At 55.5% G+C, this 21,212-nt stretch overlaps 9 protein-coding genes across 9 annotated transcripts; 5 read left to right on the top strand and 4 right to left on the bottom strand.

Moving 5' to 3' along the window:
* Positions 1 to 495: 495 nt before the first annotated feature.
* G647_05803 (uncharacterized protein) lies at positions 496 to 891 on the bottom strand (the record flags this gene model as incomplete). The annotated part of the gene is made up of 1 exon (XM_008730129.1): positions 496 to 891. The coding sequence occupies one exon, from the start codon at positions 889 to 891 to the stop codon at positions 496 to 498; it is 396 nt and encodes a 131-aa protein (XP_008728351.1).
* A 1,037-nt stretch (positions 892 to 1,928) lies between these two features.
* On the top strand, positions 1,929 to 4,229 carry G647_05802 (uncharacterized protein; the record flags this gene model as incomplete). The annotated part of the gene is made up of 2 exons (XM_008730128.1): positions 1,929 to 4,090; positions 4,142 to 4,229. 2 exons carry the CDS (start codon positions 1,929 to 1,931, stop codon positions 4,227 to 4,229), a joined length of 2,250 nt encoding a protein of 749 aa, XP_008728350.1.
* Positions 4,230 to 5,018: 789 nt separating this feature from the next.
* G647_05801 (uncharacterized protein) lies at positions 5,019 to 7,346 on the top strand (the record flags this gene model as incomplete). The annotated part of the gene is made up of 1 exon (XM_008730127.1): positions 5,019 to 7,346. One exon carries the CDS (start codon positions 5,019 to 5,021, stop codon positions 7,344 to 7,346), a length of 2,328 nt encoding a protein of 775 aa, XP_008728349.1.
* Positions 7,347 to 7,885: 539 nt separating this feature from the next.
* Positions 7,886 to 10,828, bottom strand: G647_05800 (uncharacterized protein; the record flags this gene model as incomplete). Its single annotated transcript, XM_008730126.1, has 1 exon — positions 7,886 to 10,828. The coding sequence occupies one exon, from the start codon at positions 10,826 to 10,828 to the stop codon at positions 7,886 to 7,888; it is 2,943 nt and encodes a 980-aa protein (XP_008728348.1).
* A 1,149-nt stretch (positions 10,829 to 11,977) lies between these two features.
* G647_05799 (cysteine desulfurase) lies at positions 11,978 to 13,240 on the bottom strand (the record flags this gene model as incomplete). The annotated part of the gene is made up of 1 exon (XM_008730125.1): positions 11,978 to 13,240. One exon carries the CDS (start codon positions 13,238 to 13,240, stop codon positions 11,978 to 11,980), a length of 1,263 nt encoding a protein of 420 aa, XP_008728347.1.
* A 790-nt stretch (positions 13,241 to 14,030) lies between these two features.
* Positions 14,031 to 14,405, top strand: G647_05798 (uncharacterized protein; the record flags this gene model as incomplete). The annotated part of the gene is made up of 1 exon (XM_008730124.1): positions 14,031 to 14,405. One exon carries the CDS (start codon positions 14,031 to 14,033, stop codon positions 14,403 to 14,405), a length of 375 nt encoding a protein of 124 aa, XP_008728346.1.
* Positions 14,406 to 15,349: 944 nt separating this feature from the next.
* Positions 15,350 to 16,502, top strand: G647_05797 (uncharacterized protein; the record flags this gene model as incomplete). The annotated part of the gene is made up of 3 exons (XM_008730123.1): positions 15,350 to 15,380; positions 15,432 to 15,669; positions 15,716 to 16,502. The coding sequence occupies 3 exons, from the start codon at positions 15,350 to 15,352 to the stop codon at positions 16,500 to 16,502; spliced, it is 1,056 nt and encodes a 351-aa protein (XP_008728345.1).
* Positions 16,503 to 17,337: 835 nt separating this feature from the next.
* On the top strand, positions 17,338 to 19,119 carry G647_05796 (uncharacterized protein; the record flags this gene model as incomplete). Its single annotated transcript, XM_008730122.1, has 3 exons — positions 17,338 to 17,570; positions 17,623 to 18,620; positions 18,761 to 19,119. 3 exons carry the CDS (start codon positions 17,338 to 17,340, stop codon positions 19,117 to 19,119), a joined length of 1,590 nt encoding a protein of 529 aa, XP_008728344.1.
* Positions 19,120 to 19,719: 600 nt separating this feature from the next.
* On the bottom strand, positions 19,720 to 20,676 carry G647_05795 (uncharacterized protein; the record flags this gene model as incomplete). The annotated part of the gene is made up of 1 exon (XM_008730121.1): positions 19,720 to 20,676. One exon carries the CDS (start codon positions 20,674 to 20,676, stop codon positions 19,720 to 19,722), a length of 957 nt encoding a protein of 318 aa, XP_008728343.1.
* Positions 20,677 to 21,212: the final 536 nt, after the last annotated feature.

The raw sequence follows: 21,212 nt of genomic DNA, 5'->3' as shown, positions 1-21,212 counted from the left end.
TGACGTCTTCCCTTTCCTGTTGCCTCCATGTCCCTCTTATTCTCGTTCAATGAAGATCACACGTCGCCACCGACCTTCCAACCTCGTTCCTCGCTTCTGCCCAGAAGGCCTCAAGATGCCAACCAACCAAGTGAGACACCGTTACGGCAAAGCACACCTGGCACCTCTCCTTCCGCCGCTTAAGACTTCAGAATGAGCATGTCCCCCTCATTTTCGCCGGCCGAATTAGCAGAAAAACTCTCCCTTGGGGCTGGAGATGATTCGGCTTGGTTGATTTGGCTGATCGGCGATGGAGGCAGAGCAATGCTGGCTGCCACGAAGCCCAGCTCCTGGTGGCAGTGAGGGCAGGACGAGGTCAAACTTTGCCGGTAGCGGATGTACCTCTGAAGGTTTTTCAAGGCCATGTAGCCATGCATGGCACTTGGGAACGAATTAGCCACGCTGCATGCGTATTGCGACTGTCGGATGTGTTGGTTGCTCACGCAGTGGGTAGACTCACCAGGCGACCAGAGTTCCAATCGATGCATAGGCCATCAGCAATACCGGTAAATGACGCCAACCACCATCTCGTGAGATGGTCTCGATGGTGCTGCACACGTATAGAGACAAGAAGGCAAGAACACCGACGCTGTCGGTTCCCCAGACAAGCAGCGAAGGGCTCCGTCTGTGGACATCGTCGTTCGTCAAGGCCAGACGGTGTGGCCTAACCTTGGACAGGAGGACTAACATATTGAAGATGACGGAGACACCAAGAATCGAGCCGACGACGATGAATAGAACCTCCATACTAGCAAAGCTGAGGGCTAAAGCAACTGCGTTGTTCAGCAGAAGCAGGAGACGGACGGCGGTCTCGAGATCCCATGGCTCTGTGGGCTTGCTGGAGGAACTCATGTTGCGGCAGGAAAATATTGGAGATGAAGGCAGATAACGTTCGCGAATGAAGAATGTTAGGAATGACAGAGCAAAAGGGAGGAGGGTGTGGTGACAAGTCAAGGGGTTTCAATGCTGTGGTCGTGTCTTATATGACTTGACTGCCATGTTTACTCCAGGCGTTGAACGAGGCTGTGTAGGGAGGATGAAACGCGGTTGCCTGTCCAATATCTGGAGTGGAGTGGAGAGCCCATACTCGTTGTGTCCAACTACTGGCTATGCGGACGAGAAGCCAACCTGTTTCAGGTACTGGGATAGTCTGGTCATAATCCTTCGGGTCGGTCAGGCCAGCCGAGATCCAATGGCAACAATCCCTTTGGGGGCCATTGACCGATGCTGGGGCACTGGGACGCGTGTTGTGATGCCGAACAGAGTAGCACGCTGAGATTTCTTGGGAGACGTGCTTGTACTGTACGAGGACGAGTACTGGGTACATTGTAGTCCGTACTCCATACACAGGGCTGCATTGACATCGGGTCTCAGATCCTGCATGGCCTGCCACCATCCTGAAGCGACCACTATCTATGACTGAGTCGTGACCAACCGCGCGCGTGGGAGACATCTAGTCGTAGAAGAAAGTAGGAACCTTGCCAGATGTTGCTGTCGAATTTGCCCATCTCGGCATACACGATATTATACGGTCACATATTCCGTATTGTGTACGGAGTAGCTGACATCGGGGTACTTACTACCTAGAGGTACCTACGGTAGGTACCTGGAGCTTGTGCTTGCTTGTATCGTACCTAGAATCCGGCGCCAACCAGCGCCTAAACCAGCCCGGACCAACCTCGGGAAAATGTTGTCGGCTTGGCGAAACTTCAAGACGTTTGACCCCACAAACTCGCTGCACGTCATCAATTTTGCCCTCACCATCATGGCACATATCATGCGCAATTCTTAACATCGTTCTTGGAAATGCTGGGTCATTAGATCTCGGCAAGCCCTTGACGACGGAGGAGAGCACTTCGCACAGCGAGAACAGTGGTAAGTTCTCAGCGATGGATGAAACTGCAGCAGGACAGCCTCCTCAATCTGAGGGCGACATGACTTCGTATGGTGCCCCTGCCGACATCGCTCTGCCAGAACCAGCAGACGCCGCGTCACCATCCGCTAAGCGCAAAATTACCGAACTTGATGGCTCGGCAGAAAACAACGGCAGCAAGCGAAGGAAGGGCACAGCGCCGGTCAAAGAAGAGTTTCTAGTCAAGGCCGACGACTTGATCGAGTCGAAACCCGCACGTGACGAAGCCGACGACGATGCCGCAGAAGCCTTTCATCACCAAGACAGACAGCTGAAAAGCCAGAACAGCAAAGGCAAACGCCGTGAGAAGAAGTCAGGTCAAAACAAGGCTCGTGACTTTGGAAGTTCAAGGGACGAGGTAGGCTTGTGTTCCACCCGTGTTCACAGACCTGAGTTCTCCCCCGATTCCTGTCCGTTCGGGGACAGTTGTCGCTTCGAGCATGATCTACGGAAATACCTGAGCCAGTACAAGCGGGAAGACCTGTCTACATTCCACGGCGTTTGTCCTGTTTGGGAGGTCAAGGGAAGATGCCCGGCCGGGTGGAAATGTCGCTTCATCGGTTCGCATTCTACCGAAGTCGAACACGGTGATGGTCGGAAGGAATTGGTCCTGGTCCACAATGCCGATCAAATGGTGAAATATGCTCAGACTTCGTCGGAGGAGGAAGAGGTGGGCGTCGCGAACATCCTAACGTCGCAGCAGAGGATTCAGCTCACCAAGAGGAAGGTGCCGACACCTAGATCAGACGAATTTCTCAGCTGGCTCGACGAGCGAGCTCAAAATCCAGCGGACCAAGGTCGAAACCGCCGACCAGGAAAGGGCTCACGCAGGCCCGAATCTTTACGCAATTCCTCCTCTCCTGAACCGGAGACTCTCCAGGATGAAATGGATGGAAACGCTGCGCAGGATTCAAGAGCTACATTTCTGGAAGCTCCCCTGCGGCCATCAGAGAAGCGTCGCTTATACTTTGGCCCGGAGACGCCAATTCTCGCTCCGCTAACGACACAAGGCAATTTACCGTATCGGCGCCTGTGCACTTCGCTTGGGGCAACGTTCACCTACTCCGAGATGGCCATGTCACTTCCTCTTCTGCAAGGTCATAAATCTGAGTGGGCCCTCATGAAAGCTCATGAGTCGGACGTCCAACCACCGACCTTTACGATCAAAAGCCGGGAAAATATTGTCTTCGACTATGACCAAACGAAAGATCTCTGTTTCGGGGCCCAAATTGCCGCAAACAAGCCTTGGCTGGCAGTCAAAGCAACCGAAGTCCTTACGACTCTCTTGCCAAAGGGTTTGCGCGTGGTTGACCTCAATGTTGGTTGCCCTATCGATCTGGTCTACCGGGAGGGTGCCGGTTCGGCATTGATGGACTCGCCGCCCAAGCTCGAAAAGATGCTACGAGGAATGAACATGGTATCGGGGGAGACACCTGTCACAGTGAAGATCCGCACGGGCACAAAGGATAAGCAGCCAACCGCCCAGAAACTCGTTGACCGACTCGTCCTTGGTAGTGGGAATGGTGATTCTTGTGGTGTCGCTGCCATTACGCTCCACGGACGCTCGAGACAACAGAGATACACTCGTTCCGCAGACTGGGAGTACATCACCGACACGGCTTCGTTGATCAAAGCGCTCAACGCAAAGGCCGATGCTATGGCCGACACTATCCACGAGCCCGAGGAGCGGGATCAGCCCAATGGGCACAAAGGTTCAAAGAACGGGAAAGTCTTCTTCATTGGAAATGGCGATGTCTTTTCTCATGAGCATTACTACGACCATATCCAGCACGCCGGGGTGGATGGGGTGATGGCAGCGCGTGGAGCGCTCATTAAACCGTGGCTATTCGAGGAGATTGCAGCAGGGCAATACCTAGACAAATCGTCTTCAGAGCGGCTACAGATCGTTGAGCGGTTCGTCAGATACGGCTTGGAGGCGTGGGGCAGTGATGAATGGGGTGTAGGACAGACGCGACGGTTCTTGCTGGAGTGGCTCAGCTTTGCCTGTCGATATGTGCCGATCGGCCTCCTGGAGTATCTGCCGCCCAATATTCAGGATCGACCGCCACGGTTCCGAGGTCGGGATGAGCTCGAGACATTGATGGCAAGCGACAACTACAAGGACTGGATCAAGATCAGGTAAGGACTCGAGCACCATATTCTCTGACCGGCGGCTGACGACGATGACAGTGAGATGTTCCTGGGACCAGCGCACAGAGACTTTCGATTTGAGCCCAAGCACAAGTCCAATAGCTACGAGATCCAAGCCGAGGGCTGAAAGGGCCAGTGAGTGAGTGACAGCGGCAGTAACAGTGGGCGAGCCCGGGACTCGTCAGACAGCCGTCCGGAACAGATGTGCCGCGTGGCCTGAACATAAGGACTGGGCTGGTCGAATCGGAATCAAAGCATCAGGGACTTCTACTCGGTACCTCAGCCATCTCGACCAGCTTCAGTTGATTCCCCGACATCCAGCTGTCGGCTCCCCAGGCCTGCCACGCACGGTCGATTCGTAGCAAGTCTTACATAACCGTAAGACACTCCGTAAGCATGCGCATTCGGGGTACGACATACGGAGTACATACGAGGACACACGATGCGGCGGCCACGGATAAATCCTCCACCCGGCCTTATTGGTCATTACATGCCTCCTCGGTCTCATGCCGATCGTAGTGAGCAAGGGGGTTCGACTTGTTACTGTAGGAGGTCGTATATCCTCTGAACCCCCGAACGGCTATTGCGAGGCTCTTTCGGTGTAGTGCTTACCTCGGCCCAGCGTTTCATGTGCAGAGGCCCAAACCGCTTTCCCTTCGTGGCGGAGGACGTTGTCTCGTCAGGACTGCCATGGGCAGCGTCACTCTATGCAGGCGGCTCGTCCTGCCTTGGACGTCGCTTGGCGCGCCTCCATGCTTCAAAAGGACAGACTCGTCAAGCTCAGAGAGCGTCGAATTTTGCTGGTGCACTTTCGCTTTGCTAACCCTCTTCGAAACCAGCTCGCGTCCCTCTACTTGGGCACTGTTATCCGAGGCAGCATCAAAGTCGAGCTCGAGCGTAGAAGGACTGAGGCATAATGTCGCAGACGGGAACCATTTCGAGCCTTGCTTCCCTACCGTCACCTCGAACGCCCGCTCCTGATGGCGACGTCTTCAGCACCGACCAATGGGACATCCTGTTCTCGATTGTCGAGGTGTTCATACCGTCTATCCCCGCCTCGGAAATCGATGCGGCTGTCTCTGAGCTGAAACCGTACTTGCCAGAGGATGCCTCCGAGGAGACGGCGAGAGCATATCTGTCCGAAGATGCAACCAAGAGCGACGTCTTCAGAGATGCCGTCGTCCGAAAATTCAAGCTTCACGTCCCACCTTCAGATGTACAGGGCCTGGCTTTCGTCCTTTCCCTGTTCAATACGAGACTGGGCTCCTATCTGCTCACCGGCTACACGACGCCGATCCACAAGCAAGACCTCGAGACCCGCACCAAGATCGTCTGCCAGTGGTCCCGCGCGCGACTGCCTCTCCTTCGCGCCATCTACAGGTCGCTGAATGGACTGGCTAGGCAAGTCTGGCTCGCCACTTCAACCAGTCTACCAAGGCTGCTTGACTTCCCAGCTACTCCCAAACACATCGAGCGCAACCCGAGCTACGAATTCAAGTTTCACGACTTTACCTCTCCGTCAACTTCCACGACACTGTCCGCCGATGTGGTGGTTGTCGGCTCTGGCTGTGGCGCCGGGGTGGTGGCGTCCCATCTGTCTCGCGCCGGATTGAAATGTATAGTTCTCGAGAAATCCTACCACTTCCCTTCGACGCATTTCCCAATGTCCCATGGCGACTCGGGCGAGCACCTCCTGGAGAACGGCGGCATGATAGTCTCCGACGACGCGTCCATGGGGATCCTGGCAGGGAGTACCTTTGGCGGCGGCGGCACGATCAACTGGTCAGCTTCCCTGCAGCCTCCATACGCTGTCCGCGAGGCATGGGCATCCGACGGTCTGGCGCACTTCGTCGGGCCCGAATATCAAGACTGTCTGGACACCATCTGCGAACGCATGGGCGTGGCCAAGTCGACGGACCTGGAGGCCCTCGGGAAGATCGAGCACAACTTTGCGAACCAGACGCTCCTGGAAGGCTCGCGCCGGCTAGGCTTGGACGTCCGGATCGTGCCCCAGAACACGGGGTCCAAACGGCATTTCTGCGGCTACTGCACGCACGGCTGCGCAGGTGCGACCAAGCAAGGTCCTGCGAACTGCTGGTTCCCCGACGCCGCGGCCCACGGCGCTCAATTCATCGAAGGCTGCTGGGTCGAGGAAGTCACTTTCGCAGACCAACAACCCGGCGGCGCCGCCACCGCCACCACCACCACCACCACCACCCGAACCGCCACGGGCGTGAAAGCGACATGGACGTCCCGCGACCGCGCAACCACCCGACAGCTGACCATCTCGGCCAAACGCGTCATCATCTCCGCGGGGACACTACAATCGCCGCTCGTGCTCCTGCGCAGCGGGCTGAAGAACCCGCACATCGGCTCGCACCTGCACCTGCACCCGACCAACACCGTGTGGGCGACGTGGCCACACCGCACCAACCCGTGGGAGGGCGCCATCCTGACGGCCGCGATGACGGGCCTCGACAACCTCGACGGCCACCACCACGGCGTCAAAGTCGAAGTCATATGCTCGACCCCGGGGCTCGGCCTGCTGACGGTGCCGTTCCGGGCGCACAAGTCGTTGTCGGCCCTCGATTCCCCCGCCACCGCCTCAGATCCGCTCGCCAGCGCGGTCGAGTACCGCGTCAACGCCGCCAAACACGCCTTCTCTACCGGCTTCGTCTGCATCGCCCGCGACGCCGACACGGGCCGCGTGTACCTGGACCCCAAGGACGCGTCGCGCCGCCGGCCGCGCATCGCGTACACGCCCTCGGCGCGCGACTGCCGCTCCATCCTCGAGGGCGTGGTGGCGGGTCTACGCATCGCCTTCACCATGGGCGCCATTGAACTGGAGCCCAACCACCCCGAAGCCACGCGGTGGGTGCGGCCTAGCACCACCACCACTACCAAGACGGCGCATGACGACGACGACGACGACGACGATGACGACGACGACGACGACCAGACGAGCTTCGACAACTGGATCGCCGACCTGCGCCGGCTCGGCTTCAGCGCCCCGGACCCGTGCACGGCGGGGAGTGCCCACCAGATGGGGTCGTGTCGGATGAGCGGCTCGGCGGCCACGGGCGTGGTCGACGCGCGCGGCAGGGTCTGGGGCACCGACGGCCTGTACGTCGCGGATGCGAGTGTGTTTCCCAGTGCGAGCGGCGTGAATCCCATGGTCAGCACGATGGGCATGGCCGAGTGGATTTCGAGGGGCATAGTGCGGGAGCTGAGCAAGGCACAGTAAGGAAGAAGCGTAGTATACAATGGCATCCACCTCTCGAATACAATACCAATGGTACCTGTAGCGTACACGGTAGAATAGAACGGGACGAAGGCAGCGTAGCAGATCGGATCATGTAATTCGTGCATCGCATCATCGTCATGTCATTTAGGCAGAGCCTTTGTGTGTGCCAACCAACTTGGTAGGTACATATGTCGCGCGGCCTTATACACAACGCCAGAAGTCCCGCCCGGTAAGCTGCTCACCTTTTGCCATACCCTGTTGAACCGACCCAGGCAAGTGAGACCATCCGATATGAATCCTGCTGGCAGCGCACTGGACCTATTCCATGATGATCATATCATCCCAAAACAAAAAGCACGATCCAGAAAAGCTCCCAATCCCAAGTTATACACAAGAAGCATCCCGCCTGCTCGAAAGCGCAATACCAAAACAAGCACGCTTCGACTCGGCACCGGCACCGGCACCAACCAGTACGTCTCTCAGGTGCGTCCCACTTCCATTTCTCCGGCACACTGGTTCTCGACTTTTTGTTTCGTACATCATCTCGTCTTTCTCGCCACGCCAATCCTCGTCCTCGACACTTTATCCGCAAACTTCAAGCTCGTGATGGTTTCGCTGAGACACTTCTTCTCCGGCGCAACCATGACAAACATCAGTGTCTTTGAGTTTCCGCCCAGAGAATATTGCAAGAGGTATGTCAATTTGCTGTTGCGGTAGGGGATGTGGGCGGTTGCACCAGAGGCTGAGGCCGAGGAGGAGCGGGACGGCGAACTGCCACGCGAAGAAGCGTCTCGTTTCTGTGACGAGGGTGGATGGGTTGTTTGCTGGCCCAAGGCCCCGATCACGTCGCCGAGGCAGGAGAGCGACTTGTTGATATTTTGGGTCTCTTTTAACCGTGCGCCTTCGACTTTGGAGTGCGTCAGTCTTTCGGATCCAGCGAGGTCCACCAGATTGAGCGTGCCTTTGCTCTTCTGCCCTGTGATGCTGTTGACGCCTTGGAGCTTGAGGATAAACACCGAGTGGGAGCGAGAACTGCGCTCGTTGGCCTTGGTGGCTGCTACACTGCGGCGAGCCATAGCTTGCGCCAGAATCCCTTCGACTTGATCTTGACTGTCAAGATTCAGCGTCGTGACGTCGGTGATGGTCGTCTCGCACGTGGCTGCGTCATGGATGATCTGGTGTTTCTTATTGCCCGTATCGTCTTTTCCAAGCAGATCACGGAGTTCTTCGTTGTATACTTCCACGAAACTGCCTTGCATGGTATACGACCACCCTCGGGGCTCGAGGTCTTTGCTGGTGGTGTATATCTGTCGGAGGGCACGCGGGATCATGCCATCATCAGAGGACATGGTGTAAGTCTTTCCCGAGCCAGTCTGCCCATAGGCGAAGATACAGACATTGTAGCCGTCTAGCGCAGACTGTATCAGTTGGCTGATCTCCTCAAAGATCTCATTGTTCGTCGCGGACGGGTTGAAAACGCGATCGAAAGAGAATTGGTGAGTTTTTGTCGTGACTTTGCCCAGGCTGTTCATCTCCTCCGGGCCTTTGACTTCTATGTCTTTGATCTCTTCTTCTTCGAACTCGGACTCTGGAAAGGTGATTTTGGCCGTGTCCTCGCCGTCTTCACCGACGGGTCGAACGCGGCAGAATACCCGAATGTTGCCCTTCAGTTCCTGTACTTGGTTGTGTAATTTTCTTCGAAGCATTTCTTCCTTTCGAAGCTTCTCTTGGCACTCAGCTGCTGTTGCGAGTGCTTCATTCATCCTCTGTTCCATAGCCGCATAGGCCTCTGATTGAGACTTGCTGTCGGATTCAAGGTACTCGATCTTCGCTTGCAATGCTTGTCGAGCACTTTCCATGTGCAACGCATTGTCGCCTGCGGTGGAGAGGTTTTGTCGCAGGTCGTCGTTGCGGAGTCGTTCTCTTTCGAGATCTGCTTTCACCCGCTCGATCTCGTTGTTCAGATTTCGGATCTGTTGTTCCTTTGATTCAAGGTCCAGTTGGTGTCGCTGTTTTTCTAGCGCCCCTTGTGTGGAAACTTGACTGAGAGCTTGTATCCGCTGAGTCCGTTCACTCTCGATCTCATCCTCTAGTCTTCTTTTAAGCTCGCGGATCTCGTCTCTATGCTCATCTCTTAACCGCTCCCGCTCGTCTCGATGCGTCTGGCGGATACTCTCCACTTCTATCCTGTGGGAGCGTTTCAGGTCTTCGATTTCCTCTTCTTGATCCCGTTTCAGCTCTTGCTTTGACCGTTCAGCTGCTTCGAGCTTGAACTTCGTGGTTTCGAGTTCTGTCCGCACGGCGATCAAGGCTTCTGTCGAGTCTTTCCGGTCTTGTTCAAGGCTCGCGATTGTCGACTTATATGAGGTGTTAATTTCGCTTGCTGCCATGTTGTCTTCCATGGCTTGCTTGTAATGCTTGCAAACATCTTCATACATTCGCTCGATGTTGCCATATTGTTCTTCGGGATCCCAGGCCACTAAATTAGAGTCTTTAGTCAGAAACGGTTGGCTTTTAATCTTGCGAATAGTATTGGTCCAGAGATCCTTGGGTAGTGGTGCCGGTGTGAAGATTTTCTTCGGAGTGAATGGATCTCTTGCCACCAGCGATTGCTGTCGAGGTGCGGGCGAGGGTCGGGGTAGTCGCGAAGGGCTACTGGGTCGGGTTCTTGGAGTTGGCGTCGACGGCTCCAATGACAGACCCAACAGACGCTCGGTAATTGTCGTTGTCGAGACGTTTCGGTCGAGCCGAGCACGCGGGAAGGCCACCGGTGGGGCTATCAACGGTGGCATATTTCGAGCACCTCGTTTCGGTACGACAATCGCAGATCCATTCACGGGCACACGCGCAGCAGGGATAAACTGGGGTTTAGAACTAAGGGAAACCATACATTTGCCATTGGGACCACTCTGATTATTTCCTCCTCGGGTTCCTTGCGCTGGCTCTGGCCCCGAGTCGGCGGCGGGTTTTGTTCCTCTTTCTCTTGCAAGTGAGGATTTCGGTCGGGCGAGGTGGGAGGTGGCACGTATCGCAGGAGGTTTGATGCCGCTGCCCACGCTTGCGGAGAAGGCAGATGAGGAGGAGGATGCTGAAGCTTCCCTCGAAGTGTTCGAATGGCTTCGGTATGATTGGGAGAAGGCGGCAGGATTTCGAGAATGAACGGTAGACAAGACCCCAGCACCGACAGGCGCATTGGATCTAGGAGCTGCTGCGTTGGTTTTGGTCTCACCGGCACGCTCGACCAGTGTTTTCCGCTTCGCTGACGGCTCAGGTACTGCTGCTGTCAGCGTCACCTTAGCTTTCTTTGTTTGGGCCGTGTACACACAATTAGATCCTTGTCTCTTGTGGCCGACCGTCGATGGAGGAGGCATATTGCTGCGTGAGTTGGTCGCCGCCACCGTCATCTCTGCCATGGCTCTCTGAGGTGACGCATGCCCATATCTGGTGGGCTGAGGGAGTTGAGACACGAACTGCGATGGCATGTTAGCGGATTGATGGCTGTCTGAGATGGTGTCAACATGCATTCTCAGCGTCCATCTTGGAATATAACGGTGCGCGGCGCGACGGTGCCCAGTAACTTCTGGTATTGAAGATAGAGCGTCGGTCCTTGAATGTGATGAGCATCCCAATCACAAACATGTTACCCGAAGCTGACTAGTGCGGCTTACATAACGGGTAGCAGGGGTGGACGTCGCAGCCATCTTGCCAAGACACTGCAGACACCGTCACTCAACCGAACGCCGCTTGTATTGTGCACTGTGTTGTGATGGAAGGACACTTTCTGCAAGAACAATCTGTCACATTGAAGACTTCGATTGATGCGCTCTTGGCGTACGTTGCAATAACCTTTGACACCGGGTGCTTGGTGCCCCATATGCTTCTCATTGTATCGCTGGATGTGTTTGCCCTTGTCCTGTCGTGACGCTCTCTGCCTCCGCTCCCAGCCTCCCCCCTTAGCTAATCGCCACAGTGCCCTCCACTTCATTGATACCATTTTCGAGCCCCCTCGCCCTCTTGGATCCAGTGGGACGGTATTGGGCCTAACGGCCACCAGTTGTAAATGGTTGTTCATGAGGTTTTTGGCAGTACTGATTGATCGTGGGCATCACTCGGCGTGCATCGTCTCCCACTGATGATATCTGCGACTGTGTTTGCGTCGGCGGTGCTAAAGGTGGCACCCTGCTCAACAAATTGCCGCAGGCCCTTTGAGAAATGCGTCAATGCCTAATATGGATGACAAGGTGAAACCCTCAAGAACGATCCACTGCCTCAGACACAGGACTCCTCACCAACGACATTGTCAAGTCTGCTGGGAAAGACTTGTAGCATATTGCAACCGTGGACAAGACTTGCTCATCTCCGCAAGGGATCTCTTGAAATGGTACTGATGCTCGCAATCAGACTCATGCTCGAGGGCAGCTATAATCTCTGCGAAAGACCGTCCGAGTCCGAGCGACTCGAGCTAGGGTCCGCATATCGTGAAAGCGACAGAAAAGCCTTTATTACCTATAGCAGGCGGAACGAACCCTGGCCATGATGCAGAACAATTGGTGGCATCGCTGTGCGCCGACCAGTTGCTGCTCATCTTGGTCAACACCGAATCTCCATTATATGTACTGATACGGCCCTCCTCACCAATCAGCAACGTGTTTCCTCTCCGGGTCCTTCACATCCTTTCCCGCTTCCTCTTTGATAACATCATCAAGCACCTTCACCAACCCCTCTACCTCCTCAGCTGTGTTATAGTGCAGCAAAGAACATCTGACCACGCCGTCATCTCCATCAGGAACCCCGAGCACATTCTCAACCAGCCTCTTGCTGTAAAAATGGCCACTCCGACAGCCGAAATCCGACCTCGCCTCGATGGCATCAATGACACCCAGCGAGCTCTGGCCCTTGATTCGGAAGCTGATCACCGGCACGCGCAGCTTCCTGTCCGAAGAAGGTTCACCGTATATTTTGATGATGGCGGGCTTCGAGCGCAGGTACGAGAGCAATATCTCCTGAATCTTCTCCTCCTGCGCGGCAATGGCGTCCCAGCCGACTTGTTGGATGTACTCGACAACCTTTGGAATCGACTGCACGCACTCATAATTGCCCGCTGCCAGCCCCAGCATCTCCTCCAATGTATTTCGTGTCTTGAAATAATGGCCCAGGCTCTGAAGTTCGTTCTGTGCCTTCTCGCTCGCGTACAGCATCGAAACATGCGGCCCATACACTTTGTACCACGAGAAGGAGTAGAAGTCCACTCCCAAGGCTTTGACGTCAATTGCCGCGTGCGGGGCATACGCCACGGCATCGACACAGAACAGTGTGTTCGGGTTCGTTTCATGAATCACCTTTGCTAGCGCTGCGATGTTCGTGACCGTGCCAAGGATGTTGCTCGTATGCGTGCAGCAAACCAGCCGTGTCTTATCCGTGAGCAGTTGTCTCAGATCTTCAGGTTCCAGCTTGGGATTTGAGTTCGTGTTCTTGCTGGGAATCCACCACTTCACGGTAAGGCCCTTCCACTCTGCTAGTTGGACCCAAGGCGCAAGGTTCGCTTCATGGTCGAGGTTCGAGAGGACGATCTCTGAGCCTGGCTCTATCTTCAACGCCACGGACAGATTGCGGAATAACTGAGTCGTCGACGGACCAAAGACGACCTCCCTAGGCGACGCATTGATGTACTTCGCGCCTGCGATGTGACCGCCATCGAACTTTTTGGTGGAGATCTGTGAGACGGGGTAGGAAGCACCGAGTTGCACGTTCGTGCGGGATAGATAGTCGGATATCGAGGTGATGACTGATTGAAGGACCTGGGAGCCTCCAGCGTTGTCCATGAAGACTTGTTTCTGGTCCAGGGCTGGAAATTGAGCCCGGATGGCAGATACCTCGAAGGTCGTTGACCCCATGATTCTCGATGGTTGAAACGGCCTGGGACTCAGCAATCGCGCTCAAACTTGTTTCTTTTCTGCTTTCCTTGGGAGAGTTGAAAGACTGTCACCTACCTCGAAATCTCTGTCCATTGCGAGCCACATTGTCACCATCATAGGGCGGGGAGTCCAATGTCACACTACGCTCGAGGAGGAAGGTCACGGCCAACTCCGCAACGTGGAGATGGATCTTCTCCGCCGAGCCTTACTGTATATGTAAGAGTACCTTGATCTCCACCTGTGAAGTCGTACCTCTATAATCGAACAGTAGTCTTCATGACCCCCATCGTGCTGCAACTGAGAGTGTGGCTGTACACCAACAGGTTCCCACTGCGGCGGGATGCACACAGCCGAATGATGCTGTGGATCAATCTTGGAGAACAGTCCGTGTCTTCCGGTTAGGCCATCAACGTCAGGCTGCCGGCTGACGAAGCATTCTCCCTGGGCGGGTTCTTGTCACCTGTTACCAGCGAGCCACAGATCTCGCAAGATGCAGCCGACTTCCAGCAGAAGCAGCATGCGCATACTGAAAGTGCCGTCATTAGTGAAAATGGCCCATTAGTAAACGCTTGTTTGAGTTCTGCCGAGAGGGTAGTTCACTTGTGCCAGACGACTGGGCAGCAGATGTATGGCTGTATATAAGGCTGAGCGACCGTTCTGTGTTCCTGCGGTCTTCAACATCAAAGTGAGACAGTTCTCCGACACTGAGCATTCGACACCGAGAGCAGGCCACCTCCAAGTTACCATCCCGTGCTAAGACGAGCCCACCATGCCTTCACAGGAGACACTCAATTCTACCGGCCAGCTCGTCCTTCACGCCACGCTTCGCATTGACGCGTCACAAATTCCGGCCTTCCTAGCTGCACTTCGCCCGGCCTGGGAATCCTGCATCCATGAGCCTGAATGCCTCTTCTTCGACGTCTCCCACTCACCCACAGAGCCGGGAACGTTCCGCTTCGTGGAAGTCTGGCAGGGTGATCAGAAGTGGTTTGAAGACGTTCAGGCGAAGAAGGAATATTATGTCCCGTATCTGGAGGTGACGAGGCCTATGTGGGTGGGAGACCGGGAGTTGGTGTTCACTGAGAGGGTGGAGGGGTGGAGTTTCGCCAACGAGGCGTACCTGGAGGGGACTATTAAGCAGTAGTGGCGGCGTCGCAAGTCGAACGTGGGTGGCAATGAGGAATGTCAGGTGTTAGGATGATAGGATGCCTCTCTCGCCAAGGGTCTGTGGACGGTTCCACGCTGTGAAACGCAGCACATTGAAGGGTCAGACGTGAAGATTCTGTTATCCATCAAACGTCTGAATGAAAGTCGAACACGATTTGGAAGGTAGCAGTGTCGTGGGGTTTAGCACTAAAGTCAATATACCGTGACGAATGCTCTGTGTTTGCGGCATATCTCGACACATGGTGAAAGCGAACCGATATCTTGGGGGAAGCAGTAGCAAGGACATATTGTCCCCGGTTCATTGACAGACCAACCTCAGCGGAGAGCCTGGCGATGGTGATAAGGAATTTGCAGTGGGCTACGACCTGGCGGGCTTCACTGGAATGAGATCTTTGCCATGGGGTGAAATCGATGAGTTGGAAGTCAAGTTCCAGTGAGTTCGGATTGAAGTTGCCGCAGTTGACTCCACCTTTAAAAGCGGCGGGGATAGATGCCAAGACGCCCAACAGCCCGGCGGATCGTCCTTGTGTCATGGTCGTGACATGTGATATTTGCTTCCTGCGCACTCGTGTTACTTTTCCAACCATTTGCTGCTACGTACATCACCACAACGTACCACTTGGTGCAGGTGTACGCAGTACAGTAGCAGGCGAGGAGTTGGGTTGGCAGCGCCACACTTACGAACGACTTCCTCTCCAAAATCATTTCGACTGGACTGAGTCTCAGCTCATTTACCAGCGTTCCACCAGATTTGCCTGATGTGCCCTTTCCGCTCGCACAAACAACCGGATTACCTGATCACCTGGCAATTGTTTGCGCATCTTGGCTCTGTCATGTAGCGTGCTCATCTGTTTCATCTGTTGGCCTCACTCTTACGACGCTTCTACGACTCGGTTTCGAAGCGCCGCGGCCTGAGTCACGATGGAGAGGTTCTCGCAGTTTCGTGATAAAGGTGTGTGTTTCGACGTGGATGCTTTCCATTATACTGATTGCACCTTTTCAGGCTCGGGTATCGCGCCATTTCTTCCCATACCCACCGAGTCTGCGGGCATTGCGCTCCCCTTCCACATCTTCTTGTACATCTGTCGCGTGCCGCTTCTCATCATCTTCGCCCTGTCATACTTCGTCATCCTACAGTGGATGCCCCTCGGCATCTTGGGAAGGAAAGCTTCGTTGTGGTGCATCTTGGGGATTCCGGGAATATGGTGGATAGATCTACAAATCGACGGGGTTAAGAAAGGGTATGGCGAGACAGAGAGTCTCACCGCACGTGCTGATGGTTTGCAGGTCGTTGGCCCAGAACAAGAGCAAGATCCCTCAAGAAGGCTCCATCATCACATCTTCAAGCGCGTCACCTATCGACCCTCTATACCTGGCCGCCATCTTCGACCCCATCTTCGCAGCGACGTATCCATACACGAGACTTGTTGAACCCATATCCTTGCTAACAGCCATCTACCGGACATTCGCTCACCCAAAGCTGGAACCAGCATATAATGCCAAGTTGGTCGGCCTTGAAACGTTGATCAAGCAGAACCCTGAGCGCGTTATCGCCGTGTTTCCCGAATGTACGACGACGAACGGAAGAGGGATCCTACCTCTAAGTCCGAGTCTGGTGACCATTCCCCCACGTACGAAAGTTTTTCCAGTTAGTCTTCGATACACACCTCCAGATGTCACGACCCCCATTCCTCACTGCTATCTTTCCTTCCTATGGAATCTGTGCAGCAAGCCGTCGCATTGTATTCGCATTCGCATAGCAGAGGCCGTGTACAATACCTCGAAATCATCGTCAGCAAAGGAGCCCATGGTGGCCGCGAAAGTATCGTCATCCTACACTACAAATTATTTCGACACAATAGGGTCAGATAACGGGGTCAGCAGCGATGCAGACACTCTCGTCGGTAGCGGGGGTGAGGAACAAGAACCTTCCATGACTAAAGACGAAAAAGCATTTCTGGACAAGGTCGCTGAAGCGCTGGCCAGACTGGGGCGTGTCAAGAGAGTCGGTCTTGGGGTCAAGGAGAAGATCGAATTCATTGAAATGTGGGCAACGTCAAGAAGTAGAAGATGACCATGCGCATATTGGTCGTTGAGGACCACCTGAAACCCGAGGCTAAGACGAGTGTACACGGCCTTGACCTGGGCGCGGAGGCTACCTGCAGACGAGACGAGTAACACACGCGCACGCTACCTGGAGCACAAAGGGCACATGTTGTCCCGGCCTGGATGGAATGTCAAATTCTGCTTCAGACTGTACACCCAAGCGGATGCAGTCCCTACGATATCACCAGTGGCACGCTGCGTTGCCTCTCTCCCAGCCCGGGACGGTGGCCATGATGCTCGATCAAACGGCGCTCTGTCCTCGGATGCATCAGTATCCACTGTTTCTTGGACAGAAAAGGTCTTGGTTGTACGGAGTACGGGCGCCGACCGAACAAACACGTAGGTTCATCCGGCAACGGTCGCAGACCAGTTCTTCATCTTCACTAGGTGCAGGACAATCCATATCCTTTTCATCCTTAGCTCGCATCTTTTCGCGACGAGCGGATAATTGTTCCTGGGCTGTCTTTGGCGGACACTCCCTCCTGACGCCAATGATTGATATATGTCCAATCACGGAAGTTGCCATTGGTCGGCACCTCACCCTTCGAGATTCGCTTGCTGTGCTACGGTGACCCAGCTCGAGGTTCGGTGCCCACGGTGAAAAGTAATGACGAAACAATCAATTTCTGCAAACGTCGGACAAAGTATCCTCGGACAGCATATCCGGACAATACTCCTTGACCTCATCATGACATGCCACGCCACCATTAGGACAATTGTATATTATGCTGCAGGGCTCTCAGACAGTCAGCAAAATGGCGGAACGACCAGGTACACTACGTAGATCACATCACTAAGTCAACATGGGCAGCGTAAGTGGTTGCGGAGCCCTCAAGGAGCGGCGTCAGCTGATCAATCACCAGGCCTCTGAAGATGCCCCCGTCTACACCCTTGCCCAAGGCAGGCCCGTCCGGGACCCTACCTCGGCGGTAGTTCTTCGCGGGCCCAAAGTACGCGGTGGTGGCTTAGCCCTGCTGGAAGACACCCAACTCATCGAGACGTTGGCTCACTTCCCCCGAGAGAGGATTCCGGAACGGTTTGTAAGATCCCTAATGTCTACCAAGGCCCCGAGTTGACACTGTCGTCAGCGTCGTCCACGCAAAGGCTGCGGGAGCATGGGGTGAATTCGAATGCACAGCCGATGTGTCGGACTGGTGCTCAGTCAACTTCCTCAGCAAACCGGGCCAAAAGACCGAGGCTCTCGCTCGCATCTCGACCGTCGCAGGAGAGCGAGGCTCGTCCGACACGTTGCGAGACATCCGAGGGTTCGCGCTGAAGCTCAAGACCGAGGAAGGAAACTGGGACTTCGTCGGCAATGATCTGCCCGTCTTCTTTATTCGCGACCCGACCAAGTTCCCCAGCTTGAATCGCTCGCACAAGAGGCATCCTCAGACCGGCGTGGCCGACAGCTCCATGTTCTGGGACTTCCACAACAACCACCAGGAAGGGACGCATTGTCTTATGCAACTCTTCGGCCCACGTGGAGTGCCGGCCTCGCTGCGCAACGTCAACGGCTTCGGCAACCACACCTTCAAATTCGGCAAACCCGAGAACGGGACGTTCAAGTATGTCAAGATCCACTTCAAGCCGGACGACGGGATCAAGACCCTTACGCAAGAAGAGGCCGTCCGCCTGGCCGGCGAGGAGCCCGACTATCATATCAAGGATCTTTTCAACGCGATCGAGAAAGGCGACTATCCCAGCTGGACAATGTACCTGCAGATCATGGACCCTAAGGAAGCCGAGACGTACCGATGGAATATCTTTGACATCACCAAGATCTGGCCACACAAGGACTATCCTCTCGTGCCCGTGGGGCGACTGACCCTGAACCGAAACCCGCAGAACCACTTCCAGGAGATCGAACTGGCGGCATTTTCACCCTCGAATATGGTTCCCGGCATCGGACCCAGTGCCGACACCATGCTGCACGCGAGAATGTTCTCCTACCCTGACGCGGCCCGGTACCGCGTCGGGCCAAACTATCAGCAATTGCCGCCCAACGCGCCGAAGAAGGCGTACTCGCCCTACCAGCGCGACGGGCCAATGCGGTTTGACGGCAACTACGGCAGTGATCCAGACTATGGTAAGCAGATGTCTCTGCACTTGAGGACTCCAGAAGATCCATTGCCCCCTTATCAGTCCTCCTATTTATCTGAAATTCTGACCCTGTGTTTTACCCCGACACCGCTAACCTGTGTGTGTGTGTGTGTGTGACACGCTCAGCGCGCTCCTCTTTCCGCAAGCTCAGATCCGGGCCCGGCGACGTCGCGCACGACGAATGGGTCGGGCGCGTGCACGCCTACTCGTCCGACGTCGAGGAAGAGGACTTTGAACAGCCGCACGACCTGTGGAAGTTGTTCAAGGAACAGGGCGAGGACAAGGTGTTTCTGCACAACCTCTCGGGCCACGTGGCCAAGGCGTTGCCCGAGGTCCAAGACAAGACGGTCGAGATGTGGAGACGGGTCGACGACGAGATTGCCGACCGGTTGAAAGAGGCGCTTGACCAGACGCACAAGGGCAAGGAAGCGGACCATTGCACGGCGCCGCCGACGCAGCGGGCTCTGGCTGCGAATCGGAAGTAATCGATGGACGAGTTGGCAGGTTATTAAGTGACGTTGAAGATGGATAGCATGGGCGCTGTAGACTAGACTTAGAGTCAAAATATCGAAACAGACAAGTTGGCAGGTTATTAAGTGATAATGAAGAATGGATAGAATGGGCGCACAGGATCAGAGACGTCGAGTCACATTATCAAGGGCTGTCAACAATCAATGTTCTCTTCTCCTTGTTGCCCGTAATGCGCGCTGCAGGAAAAATCCCGGATTTGTCCGTCCGACCGGATGCTTGTCGGAGCTGAAATCTACTACTAATACGTACGTACATAATTATATACATATGCCATAGGTGAGAAGGCGGTCTCGACTGGTCCAGCACCGATGCCAGTATGGGGTGCTGTAGGCAGCAAACCTCGTCCGGATATCTTGTCGTCGTCGCCTGTAAACGTAATGGGATCGATGGCCGTGGCCACGCATGACAATGACGGTGACAACGTATCATGGAGAAGTTCCCTCATAGGTCAAGAGAGAGATAGAGTGACAAGACGCACATCTTGTGCGGATGCGAATGGTGCAGTTGAAGCGCCAGCAATGCAAGGAACCGGCCGAGAAAAATGTCAACCACACCTACACCTGCCTTCGGTCCCACCGTCTGACCACGCTGCCCAGACAGACCTTGAGCAAGCCCTGGCCGGTCAAGCCCTCGTCACCGTCGTCTCCACTCCAAGGCACCGTGTCGACCATGTCGCGGATGTGGTATTCGCCCGACAGCGCGTCGTCGAGTTCCTGGAGCATGTCCCGGGCCTCGGGTTCGCGGCCGACCTGGAAGAACTGCACGCCGACCTGCCACGGCTCGGCGGCCATGGAGTCGAGCTTGCGCGCGGCCGAGACGATGACGCTCTCGACGTCGTCCGAGGGCACGCCGTCGGTGATGACGATCATGTTCAGCGGCTTGACCGTGGCGTCGTGGCCGTGCGCCTGCCGTTCCAGGCTGTCGGCCAGTTCGCTCAGGTAGGGTTTCAGGATCTGGTTGAGCCGCGTGCCCGTGGGCGTGCCGCCGAGGGGTCGCACGTTCTGGAACAGACTCTGCACCGCGCCCGTGGTCGTCAGGTTCGTGTATCCGCCGTGCGTGCTGTGCGGGTTCCGGTGGTTGAGGAAGTACACGTCGATGCCGTCCGGGTCGTGCGCCGTGCAGATCGGGGCAATGGCCGCCAGTGCCGACGACGTCTCGCGCCAGGAGCGGCCTGCCATGGACCCGGAATCGTCGATCAGGAAGATGGTGTCAAAGGTGCGCAGGAACGCGTAGGGTGAGTCGTCGCCCGTTTGCATCGTGCTGGCGAGATCGGCAGGGGAGAAGGGGACACGGCTGGCAGCATGGGCAGCGCTGGTGCTGGCAGGTGGTGAATATGGTGGCGGTGGCTCCGGTGCTGCCGGTCGACGAGTTGGCATCGTCGTGGTAAAAGGATTGTTTGTGTTCATGTTGTTTCGTGCCGCCGCGATGGGAGACTGTCGCTGCGAGGCATTGCTGCCGCCGCCGCCGCTCTTCTGCGATTTGTTTGAGAATTTCCTGAATAACCTGTCCATCTTGGAGTGAGGCAGTTGGTGGCAAGTGTCACAGCGCGAGAGGGTGAGTGTGGCCATTTTTGAAGGAGGGGTTGTTTGCTTGGTCGGTGAAGTGACGCGGCCTCGTACAGCAGAAGCGGCGATGGGTTAGAGAGTTTGCTCTGTTCGGTCAGATCAAGTCGACAGCTGGGGCTTTTACTTTGAGCTTCGACCACGCCGTTCAAGTCTTGTCAGTCTATTCGATCAAAGCAAGTAGCTACGCGAGGCGAGGGCATATATGTGTACATTTCTCCTCGGGCCGCATGGCCTCGAAGCGCGACCATCGTGGACACGCCGAACCCTTAGCTACCTCGTACAATGAAGTCTGCCAAGTAAGGCGGATTTTGAAGCTGGCAGTGAAGATCCGAAAGCGATTCATGGCTGATTTCATACGAGTAGATGATAACGGTTGTCCGCGGGGAGATTGCATCTGGCGGGCATTCCAGCAGATCTGCTCGTTTGGAAAGGACGTTGGGTGGCGGAATCGGGAGGAAGGCTGCGGTTAAGAACGCAGGGGC

This window comes from Cladophialophora carrionii, assembly GCF_000365165.1.
Source record: "Cladophialophora carrionii CBS 160.54 unplaced genomic scaffold supercont1.4, whole genome shotgun sequence".
Taxonomy (NCBI): domain Eukaryota; kingdom Fungi; phylum Ascomycota; class Eurotiomycetes; order Chaetothyriales; family Herpotrichiellaceae; genus Cladophialophora; species Cladophialophora carrionii.
Note: the sequence above shows the minus strand (reverse complement) of the source record. Positions and strands in the feature narration are given on the sequence as shown.